General features: G+C 45.9%; 1 protein-coding gene across 1 annotated transcript; it reads left to right on the forward strand.

Moving 5' to 3' along the window:
- Positions 1-1219: 1219 nt before the first annotated feature.
- MUC22 (mucin 22) lies at positions 1220-19676 on the forward strand. Its single transcript, XM_050788322.1, is given in 6 exon segments — positions 1220-1289; positions 10259-12840; positions 12843-13017; positions 13078-14772; positions 16881-17266; positions 19413-19676. Coding segments are annotated over 6 exon segments (5172 nt in total).
- Positions 19677-20127: the final 451 nt, after the last annotated feature.

The following is a 20127-nucleotide window of genomic DNA, read 5'->3' on the forward strand; positions in this document are numbered from 1 at the left end:
GAGGTAGCCAGTATTTTGACTTCAATCATCATCAGTTGATTTTTCCCTGTACTTGACTTTCATATAATCAGAACCATACAGTATGTCCTCCGAAAGAGACACTTTTAAAAGAAAATGAAATTTAATCACCAATATTTGGCAAGCTTAAACCCATATTCTCATTTCCAACCCCAGCCTTCCCTGCCATTGGTGGGAAAGAGTTCGAAAACTGAATTGGGTGAGTTATAGCAAGTCAAACTACATTTTTCCTTGCATATCTGAGTCACACGGGGTCACTTTCAATCAACTGCTAGTTGTGAGCCTAGAAATAGGGACCCAGGTGAGTTAGGGTCCCTGCCCTATGCTTAAGAGCCATTGCCAAAGATTGACTCAAGGAAATGGGCAGTTCCATGCCCCATCCTCTTCCCTACTCACTTCCGCTTGATACTAGAAGTGAGACTCACTCAATGTCCGGTTTCCCCACCCTGGGAGAGCTCACGGGGAATGGAGTGTGTCACTCACATAGCCACGTGCTGCTCTGCAGCTGGGAAGGAGCACTCTGGAGAAAACTGGGCGTGTGTCCTGATGCTCTTCTCACCCTCCAAATCCCCAGTGTCCCCCAGATAGACTGCTATTGACCTTTACCATCCATTTGTTTCCTTTTCTTTTCCTCCTTTTTTCTTCTACAAAGGCCTCCTGCTTTGAAAATGAGGCATACCCAAGGAAAACAGGTTTCAGGTCAGCTCTGGTTCAAAGGGTGGGTCCCTTCCACTCCGACAAGTTTGATCCCCTCATTCTGCCTCTCTCCCTGCCCCTCCTCGTGTGTGCGCCCTCTGGTCTTACCGACTGGGCTCTCTCCTCCGCCTTGATTCCTGTAGGGTACATTTTTCCAAATGGCCCTGCAGAAAGCACAGTGCGGAGATGCCCCTCCCTGGGGAGGGAGGACCCAAAGCTCTGGCCTCTCCTACTCAGTATCAGCTATAAATGCCACAGATACGCTTGCGAGGAAAAAAGAAGAAAAACAAGAAGCCAAACTGTGGAGCAATCTGGGGGCTCCCTGCAACCATCCCACCTGCCTACAAGGCTTACCCTGGCAGTGGCTGGCCTTTGGGTCTTTTTGTGCAACTTTATTTTCTATCAAGGCCCAGGGGGTTTGCCCCTTGTCTCTCTGCCTCTTTGACCTATTCTTCCTTTGGAACCCAGGTATCTAAATGACAACTTCTATGTGCATCATTTAGAGATGAGAAGAGGAAACATTTCTCCAGCCTTCTGGTTCCTGTGGCTGCTTCTCTTTGGACTTCTGGGACCCAGTAAGTTACTTAGCAGTTAAGGAAGGAGAGGGGCATGGAGGCCACATAAAGCCTGAAGGAGATGGGGGATCCCCTGTCTAGGCATGACTCTTCTTCCAGAAACAATGATGATTCTTTTTTTTTTTTTTTTTTTTGCCCATTTCTGCAAAAGCCAGTACTGATCCCAATTCCATTGACCATGACTCTGATGCTATCTTAGAAGCAAATCTGTATTAGTCTCCCCGAGCTGTGACTGTGAGCACAAGTTGTGGGGCGGTGAGGGGCGGTGCTGGGGAAATGAGGTGGGGGTGAGACTTTTACTTTCCTTTGCATCTTGGATAAAAGTTTTGTTTTTAACTGGAAAATTCTAGTTCCAATAGCATTCTTAATTCCAAATTAAAACCAGGATCTCAGTCTAAAGTCAAGTAAAAATCCTTCAATCCTTCTTTGTTTGTTTTCCATAGGTTATCGGGGTACAGGTGATATTTGCTTACATGAGTAAGTTCTTTAGTAGTGATTTGTGAGATTTTGGTTCACCCATCACTGAGCAGTATACATTGCACCCACCCTATTGGTAGTGTTTCATCTCTCGTCCCTCCCCCGTCCTTCCTCCCTAGAGCCCAAAGTCCATTGTATCATTCTTATGCCTTTGAGTCCTCATAGCTTAGCTCCCACATATCAGTGAGAACATAAGATGTTTGGTTTTCCTTTCCTGAGTTACTTCACTTAGAATAATAGTCTCCAATGTCATCCAGGTCGCTGCAAATGCTGTTAATTCATTCCTTTTTATGGCTGAGTGTATTCCTTCATATACATAAGCCAGTTTCTTTATCCACCTGTTGATTGATGGGCATTTGGGTTCCATGACTTTGCAATTGTGAATTGTGCTGCTATAAACATGTGTGTGCAAGTACCTTTTTCGTATAATGACTTTTTTTCCTCTGGGTAGATACCCAGTAGTGGGATTGCTGGATCAAATGGTAGCTCTACTTTTAGTTCTTTAAGAAATCTCCACACTGTTTTCCATAGTGACTGTACTAGTTTACATTCCCACTAGCAGTGTAGAAGTGTTCCCTGATCACCGCATCTGCACCATCTACTTTTTTTTTTTTTTTTTTTTGCTTTAATCCTTCTTTGGATGCTGCCTGATTCCAAATCCATGTCTAATCCCCTGAGAATTTCCTTGGTAGGAACAAATTGGAGGTCAGCCACTGAGGGGTTGGCTCTGGCATTGGATCAGAGGTGGCTGTGAAAGGAAATAGCCCAGGGGAGAAGTGAACTGGGCTCCGTGTGATTCCAATGGACTGTCTGAGAAAGTTCCGTTCACTCCTGTCTTTGATTTCTTACATCAACGTATCTTCCCTAATTATAAGACACCAGGTTAATCAGCTTATCCATTCCATTGCCTTTACTGTAGGATAGCACTTCAAGAAGCGGGAGGTGTGGTTGAAAGAGAAGGTCTAGGTTGGATGATGTGGAGGATTTGGAGTGCTTCCCCCTTCTTCCTCAATATGTGTCTGTTTCCTGCACCCTACTCTGGATTCGCTCCCTCAGCCGCTTCAGCACTTCTTTTTCTTCCCTTTCCTGTTGCCTTCATCCTGAATGCTTCAGCTGTTCTCTACCTACCCATGCCTTCCAGATCCACCCGTCGCCTGTCCTAATCCCGAACTCCAGTCCTATCTGTCTGATTTTAAGCAAGAGTCCCCTTACCTCAGAAGAAACTGTCATTCATGTAGTCATTCAACAGACATGTATAGAGCTCCTCCTCTGGGCCAGGCACTGCTGCGTGCTAGGCCACGGTGAGGAATGGAGTGGGAAATGCCATGGTCTTGGCCCCCGTGGAACTCTTGGTCTACTGTAAAACATAGACTTAAATAATATTCCCTTACAAAAGGGAACAAGCATGCAAGTGCTGACAGGCACCTCCTCGTTTCCCACCACTAGGTCTTTAAAGTGACCCACTGTCTCTCCTGTAGCCCCATTACATTGGATTAGCAAGGACCAACTCCTCCATTTGAACGCTGGGTGCCTTCTCATCCTCCTGCTGTCTCAGGGGCTTTGCTCAGTGCATTTCTCTTTTCTCTCCCATCTCACTTTACCTTTCTTGAATCCTTTTCATCAGCATCCAAACAAGCTCAGTTCTGTATGCACAAGTATCATCCAAGGAGATGATTAAAAACTTGGCTTTCCAGGTCCTGACACCCCACCAAGCAAGATCTTGATTCAGTAGGCTTGGTGGGATGGCGTGAGTCCCTCAGACAGTGTGACCCCAGAGGTCCCTGGACCAAACACTGTTTGAATGATGTCCATCCTAATGTCCCCGCATCACTCCTCAGCCACCCCGCCTCTCCCTCCACTCTCCTTCTTCACCCCCATTCTTTTTTTTTTTGGAGATGGAGTCTCACTCTGTCACCCAGGCTAGAGTGAAGTGGCGCAATCTTGGCTCACTGCAACCTCCTCCTCCCGGGTTCAAGCGATTCTCCTGCCTCAGCCTCCCGAGTAGCTGGGACTACAGGCGCACACCGCCACACCCAGCTAATTTTTTGTACTTTAGTAGAGATGGAGTTTCACTGTGTTGCCCAGGCTGGTCTTGAACTCCTGAGCTCAGGCAGTCTACCTGCCTCATCCTTCCAAAGTGCTGGGATTACAGGTGTGAGCCACCATGCCCAGCCCCTCACCCCCATTCTTGAAGGCCTTCCCCACATTTGCTATGTCACTTCTCACTTCCCATTCACTTGTTGATTTTATTTTATTATATTAGGTAGTGCATGTAAGTAGTTTTAAAAAAGAAAAACTTGTAGTCCTACAAGGCTTCTCATAAAACTTCAGCCCCTGACTCCCTTTCCCCAACTACTTCTTACTCTGAGTCCTGCTTCCCAGGGTTCCTGTTGGCATTTACCTTCATACTACATTTATCTATTTATTTAGAGACAGGGTCTCGCTCTATCACCCAGGCTGGAGTGCAGTGACACCATCATAGCTCACTGCAGCCTGGTACTCCTGGGCTCAAGGAATCCTCTCACCTCAGCTTTCCAAAGCACTGGGATTGCAGGCCTGAGCCATTGCACCCAGTCATAAATTATCTTACTACCATTACTTCTTTGTTGGTTGAGGTTTTTTTTCTTCCCTGCTTCGGGAATGATTTATTGTCTTCCTTCTAATGAAAAGGAAGATTTAGGTTAGTCTACTCCCTCTGTACACTTATGTCTCACGTTCCTGCTCACAATTCTCCCAAAATGATTGTACCAAATTTTTGGTGTTAAATTTGCATTTAGTGTTTACATTATGATAACTATAAATGTTACCTCTAGTAACATTTATAACTGGGTCATATAATTGCATTGTGATGACATTATAAAAACTATAAATGTTACCTCCAGTAACATTTCTAACTGGATCATATAATTGTATTGTGATGACCATCCGTTCTTGTAATTTTTGTTTTTCTAGATATTAACAATAGCCTCATTTTTAAAATTTCCATAGTTTTCTTCATATATACCATTAATTCATCCCCAAACCTCTACCAGAATTATCCCTGTCTTTTCAATACACATGAGGCAATCTATCAGTTTCACTTTTTTCCCTTGAGCAATCCCATTTGGAAGCCTCTGTCCAACCAGTACTGGTTACTTGCTAGGTCTCTTGTCCTGCAATTTGTATTCGCAACGTTCTGGAAATTCCCTTTTTTCCCTTGTAAATTCCTATCTTTTTTCTGGATTTATTTTTCCATCTCAGGGCAGCACTTTCTCTAGAAGCTTCTTGAGAGAGAGTTTATGGTGGAAAATTATTTTAAAACCTTATGCAATGTTAGGGTAATGCTAAGCTGCTGTAACAAGGAGATCGCGAAAGTGACTTTGAAAAATAAACAAGTTTATTTTTCTCCCTTGTACCAGTCCTAAGATAAGTATTATAGGATGGTGGGAACTCTGCTCCATGCAGTCATTCAGGGATCCTGGGTGAATATGACTGTTCCGTTTTCAACATATGGTTTCCAGTGTCATCATCATTTCAGCCCAAGGAGAGGGCAGAAGAACAGTATTTTGTATTATTTTATGATACAGTCAGTCAAGGTGCAGCCACAAGAGGAGAGGCTCACAGGCCCTAGAGACAGGAGGCATGGCACTGCCATGCCGGACCACCTGAGAAAGACACCAAGGTAGTCAGGAGGCAGAAGACAGGAGTGAAGGAAAGGTTTATTTAGGTCTTTCCTTTTATTGGGGTTTCTGTGGGAAAGGCAAGGAAAGGCAAGGCGAACAGTTTAGGATTGGCTGGTTTGAATAATTCCTGTGTTCTTTGAGCTATATAGCTGATTACTACCTAGTTGCCTGGTACTTGGCTTTGGAATGACTAAGGCAGATAAATATTGTTTCCTGTAGTATATGGGCCAGATAGAGGACCTATGGCTCTGGAATGGTTAGTTTGCATATCAGCTCATGCTCCTGGCTGGGCCCTTTGCTACTTCTAAGAATTGGCTAGCCTGGAAGGTACTATCTCTCCCTAGCTAGAAAAGTTTGTTAAGATATGAAAACATGATAATAAACAGAAAATAAAAATATATATACAGGCAGAAATCAAGGAATAGGTATTTACTCTTAAATAAATGAAATGGAAATTAATATGTATTCCTTCCCTTTAGGGGCCTCTGACTAGGGCTTACACATGTAGCCCTACCTAGCTACAAGAGAGGTTGAGAAATGTAACTTAGCCATGTGCCCAGGAAGAAGAGAAAAATGGCCCTAGCTGTCCATAGACTTTATATGTCTGAAAATGTCTTATTCCACCCTCACATTTGACTCATAGTTTAACTGGTTATAGAATTCTAGGATGGATACGATTTTTCCTCAGGATTATGAAGGCATTGATCCACTGTTTCTAGATTCTAGATTGTGAAGACTGATATCATTTAGTTTACTGACCTCTTGTAAGAGACCATTTTTTTTTCTTCTGGATGATTTCAGATTTTTAAAACTACTGTTCTAAAATCTCATGATATGGTGCCATAGTATGGATTCTTCTTTCATTATGTTAGGAACTTGTACAGTACAAAGTTATATCAGTCAGTTCTGGAAAATTTTTCTTGCTTTTTTTTTCTTTGATAATTGCTTCTCATCTACTTTCTCTGTTCTGTCTTTCTGAAAAATCTTATGATTTGGATGTTTGACCTCCTGGACTGACACTAATTTTCTTGTATTTCTTCTTCTGTCTTCCAATTCTGTCATTTTATTTTTCTTTTGGGGAGATTTCCTCAGCTTCTAAAGTCTTCAAATCCTTCTAGTGAATTTTGAGGGTTTTTTTAAAATTTCAAAGAGATCTTTTTTTGTTTACAATCATTTTTAAAATGGCATCTTTTATTTGTTTGTTGTTGTTGTTGTTTGTTTGTTTTCACTCCTTCCCATGAAGGAGCATCCAGTAAGGTAGAAAGAAAACTCTAAAAAGTGAATCAAGGAAGTCAAGAGAATAGAGAGGCTCTAGAAAAATGTGGTAGTTAGCTGAATATTATTTAGATTACTGACCTTGTGGTGCTATACTTTCTCTTATATTGCTGAGGACATTTGAAGTTGGTTTTGCTATTTGCACTGTCTCAGTTCTCTCTGACTTTGCTTCATAGGGATATTTGTTTTGGTCTCTATATTTCAAGCTAGAGATTTTCCTCAAATATCTGGTAATCCCAGAATGTCCTTTGCATTTGAAAGTGAGGCAACAATATGATGCCTGGAAGCTTGTGTGCAGGGGTAGGGCATGTCAGCTGGCGAACTTAGCTTTAGGGTAACTTAGCAGAGACGTGGCAGTTTTGATTGGGAAGATCCTTGAAATTTCAGTATCTAGTGTTGTCTAATTTCTTTCCACAAGAAGAATTCTCCAGATCCTGTCTAGAGCATACTAGCATAGCTGCGGAAGTGCTGGAAGCTGAGTAAGGGAAGAGGTAATGAGGGTTTTACAGTTCAGGGTGTAAGCATTTCCTTAATTGCACAGTTTCAGTAAAACTCACTTCTGCCCTCAGCAGTGCCTGAGATCACTGGTCTAGAATTTCTTTGGTTTCAATATCTCCAGAGATAAAATCCTAAGCTGTTGTAAGGGAGAGAGGTGTAGTCATCCAACTCCTTGAGTGGAAGGAGGGATCTGGAGCTGAGAGACAGTCCCTAGCTACGTTGTATTTCAACCATCTTTCCTGTATTTAGTCACATGCCACACCCAAAGCTTCAGAGGAACCTGGCTGCAACTCCTGAATCTTTCCAGGATTCCATAGAATTAATAATTTACCAGTAGTTGACTTACTCTCACCCCCAGTGGAGGCCTGTATGTTGAAGCTTTCCCTTTGGAGAGTTACCACTCATCCTTCTGCTATTATCTTTAAAAAAAAACATTTATCTCCTCTGCTGTTGTCATCTCTCCATCCTTTGTCCTTGTGGAGGTATGTCTTTGTTATTTCTCTACTTTTTATTCTTCTGTGAAATCCGTAAGCCTCGATATATACTTATTTATACTTTTATTCATTCCAATTGGGGGCTATCCCATCATGAAAATCTGTTTTCAATAAACTAAACACTCACTTCCATATTGTCTCTGAATCTAGTGGATGTGGCCCAGGCCATATCTTACTTGATCTCTCTGCAAAAATCAATTCAGCTAACTACCATATTTTTCTAGAGCCTCTCTATTCTCTTGACTGCCTTGATTCACTTTTTAGAGTTTTCCTTCTATCTTACTGGATGCTCCTTCTCAGTCTCATTCATTCGCCTCTCCTCCTCTATCTGAATGACGCAGCAGCCAGAGCTTGGTCTAGCGCCCACTTCTCCAACTATACCCTCCCAGACAAATGATCTCAGTCAGCCTCAAGGCTTTAAATACCATGCATATTTAAATAACCTCCAGTTTTATATCTTTTGTTTTGATTTCTCCTCTGAGAACTAAGTGCAGGTTTCTAACTGCCAACAAACAGTCTCCTGGATATCTAATGGGCACAAAAAGTTCAAAATCTCTAATATTTCCAACCTCCACTTCATCCCTATTCGTTCACATAAATAAAACAAATTTCTAACTCTCTGTGTAAGCCCCAAAGCCAGAAGTTGTTCTTGACTTCCTTTCCTTTTCTAATTTCAAAACATAGCTTGTATTCATCCACTGAAATGTATCTTCCCTGCTACCATCCTAGTCCAAGCAATGATTACTACTCTTAACCAATTTTCTGTTATCACTCTTGCCCTCCTACATGCCAGTTTTCACACAGCATGCTGAGTGTGATTTTTTAAAAACATAAATCAGTTTTGTTTTCTACTTTCTCTTCCCTTTCTGAATGATTAAGCCCCAGATCATCAGGTGAGGCAGAGGAAAGCAGATATCAGGGTTGGACAGAAGGGGAGACAGCAGTGGCCGAGAGAAGGAGATAAGAAACTAAACTGGGGCCGGGTGCGGTGGCTCACACCTGTAATCCCAGCACTTTGGGAGGCTGAGGTGGGCAGATCACCTGAGGTCAGGAGTTAGAGGCCAGCCTGGCCAACATAGTGAAACTCTGTTTTTACTAAAAATACAAAAATTAGCCGGGCATGGTGGTGCACGCCTGTATTTCCAGCTACTCAGGAGGCTGAGGCAGGAGAATCCCTTGAGCCCAGGAGGTGGAAGTTGCAGTAAGCTGAGATCGCACCACTGCACTCCAGCCTGAGTGACGGAGCAAGACTTCATCTCAAAAAAAAAAAAAAAGAAAAAAGAAAGAAAGAAAGGAAACAAACTAAATTGGGTGAAGTGGACTTCTCCACAGAGTGGCAGCCTGGCATGTGTTGTCAGAATCTTGTGAGGGTACGAGGGAGTATGGGGTGGAGGGAGTATGGGCTGAAAATAAATGAATAGAATACCAGTGATTTTGTGAGACAATATTTTGTCTACAATAAGTGTAACTGAAGTTCCAGGAAAGGAACCGAAAAAATATTTAAAGAAATGGTAGCTGAAAAAATTAAATTTGATGAAAATTATAAACTCACAGATCCCAAGACCTCAACAAATATCAAGCAAAATAAACTTTAAAAAATCATACCAAAGTACAATGTAATCAAATAACTAAAAACCAGTGATAAATGGGAAATCCTAGAACCAGCTAGAAACGAAAAGACACATTATATAGAGAGGAGCAAAGACAAGCATGATAACTGACTTCCTGTGAGAAACTGTGACAACCGGAAGCTCAAGCAGCAACATCATTAAAATACTGAAACAAAAAATACTCTATCAACCTAGAATTACACGGAGTAAAAATATTTTCAATATGAAGATGAAATGAAGGCATTTCTAGACAAGCAAAAACTGGAAGACTTTACCTCCCGGAGACTGACTTTTTTTTTTTTGTTTGTTTGTTTTTGATATGGAGTTTTGGTCTTGTTGCCCAGGCTGGAGTGCAATGGCACAATCTTGGCTCACTGCAACCTCCGCCTCCCGGGTTCAAGTGATTATTCTGCCTCAGCCTCCCAAGTAGCTGGGATTACAGGCATGCGCCACCATGCCCGGCTAATTTTGTATTTTTAGTAGAGATGGGGTTTTTCCACGTTGGTCAGGCTGGTATCAAATTCCCAACCTCAGGTGATCCGCCCACCTTGGCCTCCCAAAGTGCTGGGATTACAGGCACGAGCCACCGCGCCTTGCCCAAATGGCTGCCTTCTTATCCTTCAGATCTCAGTTCATATGTCAGTTCCTCAGACAGACCTTTTCTGACTCTAGTACCTAAAGCAGCACCACTGCTTTCTTTAACAGCACCTGAGCCAATGTGTATTTATATGTTTTTATTTTGTATCTCTCTTCTTTACTAAATTATAAGCCCATATCTCTTTTGCTAACAGGAGTATGCCCAGAGTTTAGTAAAATTCCAGGTACATATTAAGCCCTCAATATCTGAATAAATAAATGAGCAAGCAGTACTGAGTATATGTTAAAGTAATGCTATACTAAACCTGCAAATTCATCCTTAATCCATTCCCCACCTTATTTATCCTCCACCTCAGGCTCTGAGAATACCACAGACTTCACAAAAGGCTCTGACACCACCACAGCCTCCATCACAGGCTCTGAGACCACCACGGCCTCCACCATGGCCTCTACTATGGCCTTAACTGCAAGCTCTAAGATCACCACAGACTCTACCACAGGCTCTGAGACCAACACGGCCTCCACCACAGACTCAGGGACTACTATAGCCTCCACTGGGACCTTTACCACAGGCTCTGACACAACCACAGCCTCCACTGCAGGCTCTGAAACTATCGTGGCCTCCACCGCAGTCTCTGAGACCACAACATCCTCTACTATAGCCTCCACTACAGTCCCTGAGACTACCATGGCCTCCAGCACAACCTCCACTGCAGGCTCTGAGACAACGATGGCCTCCACCATAACTTCTGAAACCACCATGGCCTCCACCACAAGTTCTGAGACCGCCACCGTCTCTACCACAGGCTCTGAGACCACCACCACCTCCATTGCAGGCTCTGGGGCCACTAAAGTCTCTACCACAGGCTCTGAAATCACCACAGCATCTACTGCAGGTTCTGAGACCACCTCCTCCACCTCCACGGCAGGCTCTGAGGCCACCACAACCTCAACTGCATACTCCAAGGTGATCACGGCATCCAGCATGAGCTCTGAGACCACTATGGCCTCCACTGTAGGCTCTAACACCACCACAGCCTCTACCACAGGCTCTGAGACCACTACAGTCCCTATTAAAGCCTCTGAGACCACTACAGCCTCTACAGCAGGTTCTGAGACCACCACCTACACCCCCATAGGCTCTCAGACCACCATAGTCTCTATTTCAGGTTCTGAGATCACCACCACCTCCACGGCAGGATCTGAGACTACCACACTCTCTAGTGCAGGCTCTGAGACAACCACCATCTTCACTGCAGGCTCTGAGACCACTACAGTCTCTACCACAGGCACTGAAACCACCATGGTCTCCACCATGGGCTCAGAGATCACCACAAACTCTACTGCAAGCTCTGAGACCACCACAGTCTCCACCGTGGGCTCTGAGACCACCACAACTTCTGCTGCAGGCTCTGAGATCACCACAGTCTCCACCATGGGTTCTGAGACCACCACAACTTCTACTGCAGGCTCTGAGACCACCACAGTCTCCACCATGGGCTCTGAGACCACCATAACCTCTACTTCAGGCTCTGAGACCACCACAGTCTCTACCATGGGCTCTGAGACCACCATAACCTCTACTTCAGGCTCTGAGACCACCACAGTCTCAACTTCAGGCTCTGGAACCACCATGGCTTCTACCACAGGCTCTGAGACCACCACAGCGTCTACTGCAGATTCTGAGACCACTGCAGCCTCTACTACAGGCTCTGAGACCACCATGGCATCCATCATGAGCTCTGAGACCACTGCAGCCTCTACCACAGGCTCTGAGACCACCAAGATCTCCAATGCAAGCTCTGAGATGACCACAGTCTTCACTGCAGGCTCAGAGACCATCACAGCCTCTACCATGGGCTCTGAGACAACCATGGCATCCACTATAAACTTTGAGACCACTGTAGTCTCTACCATAGGCTCTGAGACCACCACAGCCTCTACTGCAGACTCTGAGACCACAACAGCCTCTACTGCACATTCTGAGACCATTGCAGCCTCCACCATGGGCTCTGAGACCACCACAGTCTCAGCCGCAGGCTCTGAGACCACAGTCTCCATTGCAGGCTCTGAGACCACTGCAGCCTCTACTGCAGGCTCTGAGACCACTGCAGCCTCTACTAAAGATTCTGAAACCAACATAGCATCTACTGAAGATTCTGAGAGTACCTCAGCCTCTACTACAGGGTTTGAGACAACCACAGCCTCTACTACAGGCTCTGAGACCACTATGACATCCACCATGGGCTCTGAGACCACTATGGCCTCTACCATAGGCCCTGAGACCACCAAGGTTTCCACTGCAAGCTCTGAGATGATCACAGTCTCTGCTGAAGGCTCTCAGACCACCACAGGCTCTACCACAGGCTCTGGGACCACCACAGACTTTGATACCAGCCCTGAGACCACCACAGCCTCCACCATGGGCTCTGAGACCACCACAGATTCTACCACAGGCTCTGAGACCACCACAGCCTCTACTGAAGGCTCTGAGACCACTACAGTCTCTGCCACAGGCTCTGAGACCACCACAGTCTCTACCACAGGCTCTGAGACCACTACAGTTTCAACCACAGGCTTGGAGACCACCATCACTACCATTGAAGGCTCTGAGATGACTATAGCCTCCACCGCAGGTGCTGAGACCACCACAGCCTCTACTGAAGGTTCTGGGACCACTGCAGCCTCCACTGCAGGCTCTGAGACCACCACAGTCTCTACTGCAGATTCTGAGAACACCACGGCATTGACTGCAGATTTTGAGAGCACCATGGCCTCTACTGCAAGCTCTGAAACCACCACAGCCTCTACTGAAGGCTCTGAGACCACTACAGTCTCCACCACAGGCTTTGAGACCACCATGGTCTCTACCACAGGCTCTGAGACTACCATCACCTCTACTGAAGGCTCTGAGACTACTACAGTATCTGCCACAGGTCTGAGACCACCACAGTCTCTACTGAAGGCTCTGAGACCACTACACTCTCCACCACAGGCTCTGAGACCACTAAAGTTTCTATCACTGGCTCAGAGACCACTACCACTTCTACTGAAAGCTCTGAGATGACTACAGTCTCCATCACAGGGTCTGAGACCACTAAAGTTTCTATCACTGGCTCAGAGAACACTACCACTTCTACTGAAGGCTCTGAGACAACTACAGTCTCCATCACAGGCTCCGAGACCACCACAGCCTCTACTGAAGGCTCCAAGACCACCTCAACCTCTACTACAGGCTCTGAGACCACCACATCCTCTACTACAAGCTCTGAGACCACTATGGCATCCACCATGGGCTCTGAGACCATTATGGCCTCTACCATAGGCTCTGAGACCACCAAGGTCTCCACTGCAAGCTCTAAAATGACCACAGTCTTCACTGAAAACTCTAAGACCACCATAGCCTCTACCACAGGCTCTGAGACCACTACAGTCTCCACTCCAGGCTTTGAGACCATCCCAGCCTCTACAGCAGGCTCTGAGACCACCATCACCTCTACTGAAGGCTCTGATGCCACTACAGTCTCTACTGCAGGCTCTGAGACCACCACAGCCTCTACGGAAGGCTCTGAGACCACTACAGTCACTACCACAGGCTCTGAGACCCCAACAATCTATAACACAGGCTCTGAGACCACCACAGTCTCTACTGCAGGCTCTGAGACAACCGCCACCTCTACTGAAGGCTCTGAGACCACCACAGCCTCTACTGAAGGCTCTGAGACCACTACAGTTTCTACCACAGGCTCTGAGACCACCACAGTCTCTGCTGAAGGCTCTGAGACCACTACAGTCACTACTGTGGGCTCTGAGACCACCACGGCCTCTACTGCAGGCTCTGAGACCATCACAGATTCTACCACAGGCTCTGAGACCACCACAGTCTCTGCTGAAGGCTCTGAGACCACTACAGTCACTACTGTGGGCTCTGAGACCACCACGGCCTCTACTGCAGGCTCTGAGACCATCACAGATTCTACCACAGGCTCTGAGACCACCACAGCCTCTACTGAAGGCTCTGAGACCACTACAGTCTCCACCAAAGGCTTGGAGACCACCATGGTCTCTACCACAGGCTCTGAGACTACCATCACCCCTACTGAGGGTTCTGAGACCACTACAGTCACTACTGCAGGCTCTGAGTCCACAACAGTCTATATCACAGGCTCTGAGACTACCACCACCTCTACTGAAGGCTCTGAGACTACCACAGTCTCTACCATGGGCTCTGAGACCACCACAGCCTCTCCCGCAGGTTTGGAGACCACCACAGTCTCCACCACAGGCTCTGGGACCACCACAGCCTCTACTGCAGGCTCTGAGACCACAACAGTCTATACCACAGGCTCTGAGACTACCACCACCTCTACTGAAGGCTCTGAGACCACTACAGTTTCTACCACAGGCTCTGAGACCACCACGACCTCTACCACAGGCTCTGTGATGACTACAATATCTACCACAGTCTCTGAGACCACCATGGTCTCTACTATAGGCTCTGAGACCACCACATCCTCTACTGCAGGCTCTGATGCCACCACCACCTCTACTGAAGGCTCTGAGACCACCACGGCCTCCACAGCAGGCTCGGAGATCAACACAGCCTGTACCACAGGTTCTGAGACCTCCACATCCTCCAGTGCAGGCTCTGAGACCAACACTGCCTTCATCATAGGCTCTGAGACCACCATAGCTTCCACTGCAAGCTTTGAGCCCACTGCAACTTCCCTCACAGGCTCTGAGACCACCACAGTCTCTATCACAGCTTCTGGGGCCACTGCAGCCTCCATCACTGTCTCTGCCACCACTTTTGTATCCACCAAGGCCACTGACGTTTCTATTCAGCCAATCACCAACACAGCTATGTCAGGTACTAACCCCCAGGTCTTCTTTGAGCCCACACATTTTAACTCCAGTGGCAACCACCAGCTGTTCACCTGTTTCTATCATCTCTGCCCTGGTTCAAATCAAGCCACCACACAGTTAGATATAATTTCCTCTTCTAGGCTGGGCACAGGGGCTCATACCTGTAATCCCAGCACATTGGGAGGCCGAGGCAAGCAAATCACGAGGTCAGGAGATTGAGACCATCCCGCCTAACATGGTGAAACCGTGTCTCTACTAAAAATACAAAAAATTAGCTGGGTGTGGTGGTGGGCGCCTGTAGTCCCAGCTACTCAGGAGGCTGAGGCAGGAGAATGGTGTGAATCTGGGAGGCGGATCTTGCAGTGAGCAGAAATCACACCACTGCACTCCAGCCTGGGCGACAAGAGTGAGACTCCATGTCAAAAAAAAAAAAAAAAGAAAAAAAAATTTCCTCTTCTAGAATCCTAATTGCCTCTACTCTGGTCTCACCTTTTTTTTGTTTGTTTTTAACTGCCCACCACTTCCACTGCAATCAGAATCACAAAATATAATAAACCACAAGTGCATTATATCTGTCACATCTTCCTCCAGCAAGCCCGCCTCAACTCTGCTGGCCCATCACAGTTTTGTGAAATGCTCCCAGTTCGGTGCCAAGTAGATTATCTCTATTCAACCTATCATCTGTGACACCGCCACCTCCTATCGATATATTGACCCTAGTCCAGAGGCTGGCAGACCACATGTCATGGGTCACGTCTCACCCGTTACCTGGTTTTGTAAAGTTTTATTGGAACATAGTCATGCCCATTCATTTACTGTTTGTCTCCAGCTGCTTTTCCGCTTTTCAGTGTATCTGCAACAGAGACTGCCTGGCCCAAAAGCCTAAAGTATTTGCTGTCTGAACCTTTACAGAAAATATTTGACAACCTTTGCTCCAGTCTGAGACCAAAAAACTTTGTTCATTCTCTGGCACTTGCCATCAGCAAGCTGGTTGCATCTGATTCTATCCTCTTGGTTCTAAGCACACTCACCTCTATTCTGGTCACTGGTGCTGTTTGTGACCCTATTTTAACCACTTCTGACCTAGGCACACCCATTGCTACCTAAGCTGCCACCACCGCCTCTGCTGTGTTGATTCTCGCTCGCACCTGTCTGAGCCCCCCCACTCCTGTCCCTGTGAGCAGCTTCTCCACTTGGGTCAGGTCCTCCCACATCTGCCCAAGAACACTGACCCCACTTTTGCTGGCCACCACAGTGTGGTAGATGATGTCACCTCTGTCCCAGCCACGGCCACTGGCATGCCTGTGAGTGAATCCAATTCTGTCATCTCCTCCTCCAGCTCCCTCCTTATGCCCAGTGATCACAGTCACAAGAGAAGCAGGGCCTGCCGCTTTGTATTCCAGCCTGCCCACTTATTTTATTTTATTTATTTATTTTTAATTTTTTTCCATAAGTTATTGGGATACAGGTGCTATTTGGTTACATGAGTAAGTTCTTTAGTGGTGATTTGTGAGATTGTGGTGCACCCATCACCCGAGCAGTATACACTGCACCATATTTGAAGTATTTTATCCCTTGCCCCTCCCACTCTTCCTCCAAAGTCCCCAAAGTCCATTGCATCATTCTTATGTCTTCCTATTTTCAAAGCTTAGCTCCCACATATCAGTGAGAACATACGATGTTCGGTTTTCCATTCCTGAGTTACTTCACTTAGAATAATAGTCTCCAGTCTCATCCAGGACACTGCAAATGCTGTTAATTCATTCCTTTTAAACAGCCCGCTGTCTTCTATTTGGATGGCAGCTTCCGAAGTCAAATAGATCTTCCACTTCTGAACCCATCATGATCACATTTCCTCAACCTTCTGCCTCCTCCATCACCAACCCCACCAGGTGACACATTCTACTTCCTTCTCTGTACGACACCCACCTCCATTCTGGGGACATGGGCACAGCAGAATCGCTTTCTACCATCTCTCCTCCCCCATCACCCCTCTCCTGAGCCACCTCCACCATAGGTTTGTTAGATTCACACTCCTCTGCTCTAAGCACCCCCATTCCTCTTTAATCATCTCTGCTACAAATGCATCACCTTGTGTGACCTGTTTCATAGGCACCAAGACCACTGGAACCAGACCCACCGCCTCCAGCTCTGTCACCATGACCTCTGGAATGGACCCCACGGCCTCTGCTGCCAGCCATATTGTGCCAGGAACAGTCCCAAACACCTCTGGCCTGGATACATCTACTAGGGGAGCATCATCTACCACCTCAGCCCCTGGCGTCAGGACCACCACAGGATCCACCCATGAGCCAACTAGCAGCACCTCCCAGGAAACAGGCCCAGTGTCCACGGGCACGAACACAGTTAGCATGAGCCACATGCCCACAAACGTGATCAAACCAAGTGGATATTTACAGCCCTGGGCTATCATCCTCATTTCCCTGGCTGCAGTCGTGGCTGGTGTTGGATTGTCAGTAGGACTGAGTTTTTGTCTGGTGAGTAACCAGGGTGGGTTCATAGGGGAGCCTGGAGAGAAGGCAGGTCTTAATGGTGGGGGAAATCATGTCAGCAGTGCTTTGGAAAAATCCAGAATGAGAAAGGGGAGTAAGTTGGTGCACTCAGAAGGAAAGAATCACCTAGCCTGATATAAGGATCACAGCGAATCCTTAAGTCAGAGAAAGTGAGAAGCAAAGTAGACAAAGAGGAGGGAAAAGATGAAGTTGGGGCCAAAGTGAAGGGAAATACTGAGAGAACAAAGGAAATACTGAGAGAGAACAAGGAGGACATAAACATAAAGAAAGCAAGAAGCAGCTGGGCGCAGTGGCTCACGCCTGTAATCCCAGCACTTTGGAAGCCCAAGGTGGACAAATCACTTGAGTCCAGGCATTTGGGACCAGCCTGGCCAACATGGTGAAATTTGTCTCTACTAAAAATACAGAAATTAGCCAAGAGTGGTGGCATGTACCTGTAGTCCCAGCTACTTGGGAGGCTGAGGCACGAGAATCGCTTGAACCTGGGAGACGGAGGTTGCAGTGAGCAGAGATCACGCCACTGCACTCCAGCCTGGGTGACAGAGCAAGACCCTGTCTCGAAAGAAAGAGAAGGAAGGAAGGAATGAAGGAAGGAAGGAAGGAAGGAAGGAAGGAAGGAAGGAAGGAAGGAAGGAAGGAGAGAGAAAGAGAAAGAAAGGAAGAAAGAGAGGAAGAAAGAGGGAGAGAGGGAGAAAAGAAAGAGAAGGAAAGAGAAAGAAAAGAAAGAAAGAAAGAAAGACCAAAGAAAGAAGGAAAGAAAGAGAGAAATAGAGAAAGGAAAGAAAGAAACATAAAAATGCTCAGCCATCCAAAATGCAGGCTTCTGATTGTCTCATGTATGACAAATTTCTGGTCCTCACAGCACTCTGCAATTCCTTATGCGGCCTGTGAATGTTACCCTCTGGCCTCCCACTCCATCTCTGCTCTCTGGTCTTGATTGTTCTTTGAATACATATTTTTCTTACCTTGATTTCACATTTATTTATGTTCTTCCTATTTTCTTGTGATCCTGTGGGTAAGTTCCCATTTGAGGAGTGAAGCAGAGTATAAATCAGTGGTGTGCTGGAGCTGGCTCATCCTGGTCCACAAGAGATTGTGCAGTTCTTCCCAATTCTGAGCTGAGTGGAGTGACACTGGTAGCTTAAAATATGCTGTACTGGAAATATTTACACCACAGCAATTGTCAAACACTGCAAATCAGCACTTTTCCTTCGGAGAGCCTGTTATTAAGTGTTGGACAACATACCACTGGTAAAAATGGACAAATAAAAAATACTTACGGAAGCCACAAAAGGTTTGGATAATATAGTCAATTTGCTGAGGTTCTTTATTTTAGAATTCTCAGCCTCTCTCCACATGTGGGCTACATAATAAATACCAGCATCTAAGAATTACTCCCTAAATTACTATATTATTTCATTTGCAAGATCAAGAGAGAATAACAAAAGTGGACACTGAGTTTTTACTACGTGCTAGGCTCAAGGCTGAATGTTTAAAATGCATGATGTCATTTAATCTGTTCTACAATCCCGTGGCCATATTATATTCATCTTATAAGTGAGGGATCTGGAGCTCCATGATCTTAGCTATTTGCCCCAGCACATGTAGTGAGTGACAGATCTAAGACTCTAACCCAGGTTGGTTAGATTCTGAAGTTCATGCCTATAATCTCAAGGCTCTGTGTAAACAGCTTTCGAGGGCTCTCAATTCCACATACCTGTCCTCAGCTTCCTTAGTTGACTAACAAAGAGAAAGACTGTCTGTCAAGTGAGTCTCTGTGCCTTTCACGTAGGGGTATGGATTTACCTTTGTCTTGAAATTCCAAAAACACATCACCTTAGGATCTGCAGAACAAGGGCCTGAGTAGTCACATAAAGAGAATATGTTAATAAGGTAACAGGGAAGCTTATTTTCTCAGAGAGAGAAAGAGTAAAAGAACAAGGAGAAAGAGAGACAGAGACAGAGATCATAGTAAGGATGGTGGTAAAGAGAAGAGAAAATAGGCGGTTTGGAAAAGCGAAAATCTGACATCGGTGAAACAGGCATGTATGGTGATTAGGGAGAGGAGACTTAATTTTCATTGATCAATATACGTATTTTTTTCTTTTAGAGAGACCTTTTCTTTCCCCTGAGGAATTGTGTTTATTACCCCCATGGCCACAGCCATGGCCTTGGTCTGGACCTGGACTTGGGCCTGGGCTCTGGGACATTCCACAGCCTGGGAAATGCACTGGTTCATGGAGGAGAACTTGAAAAGGGACACGGAGGAACATGTGGCTTTGGACATGGAGTGGCCCATGGACTGAGCCACATCCATGGAGATGGCTACGGAGTGAATCATGGCGGGCATCATGGACATGGAGGAGGCCACTGAGGAGATCATGGAGTGGATCACAGAGGAAGCCACCAAGGAGGCCATGGCAGGACAAGATGGCTGTGGCCATAGATTGGGTATCAAAACATATTATGGGTGGGAGGGGGTCACTGAGGAGAAAAAAATAATGATAATGAAATAATTAAAATGGAGCATCGGAAGGTTCCCAGGATGTGATCTGTGGAGATGGACATGGACTAGGTCAAGAAAAGAAACAGCAAAAGGACACAGAGACTTTGACTGGCTTGGAGGTAACTTCGAGTCAAAGCTTCTGTGAGTTTTTTCTGAGTCTCCGCCTCTGTTGTGGGGAGTCACGACGACCACCCTCAGGACATCTCCTCTCCCATTTCCCGCCACGTCAGGGTCAACGTTTCTCACCCCTGTTTCCTCATGGTGCTATAAACATTACCAGGACATGTCTAAGAAACAAAAGCACGTAATGAATGTATTA

Source organism: Macaca thibetana, chromosome 4 (assembly GCF_024542745.1).
Source record: "Macaca thibetana thibetana isolate TM-01 chromosome 4, ASM2454274v1, whole genome shotgun sequence".
Lineage (NCBI taxonomy): Eukaryota > Metazoa > Chordata > Mammalia > Primates > Cercopithecidae > Macaca > Macaca thibetana.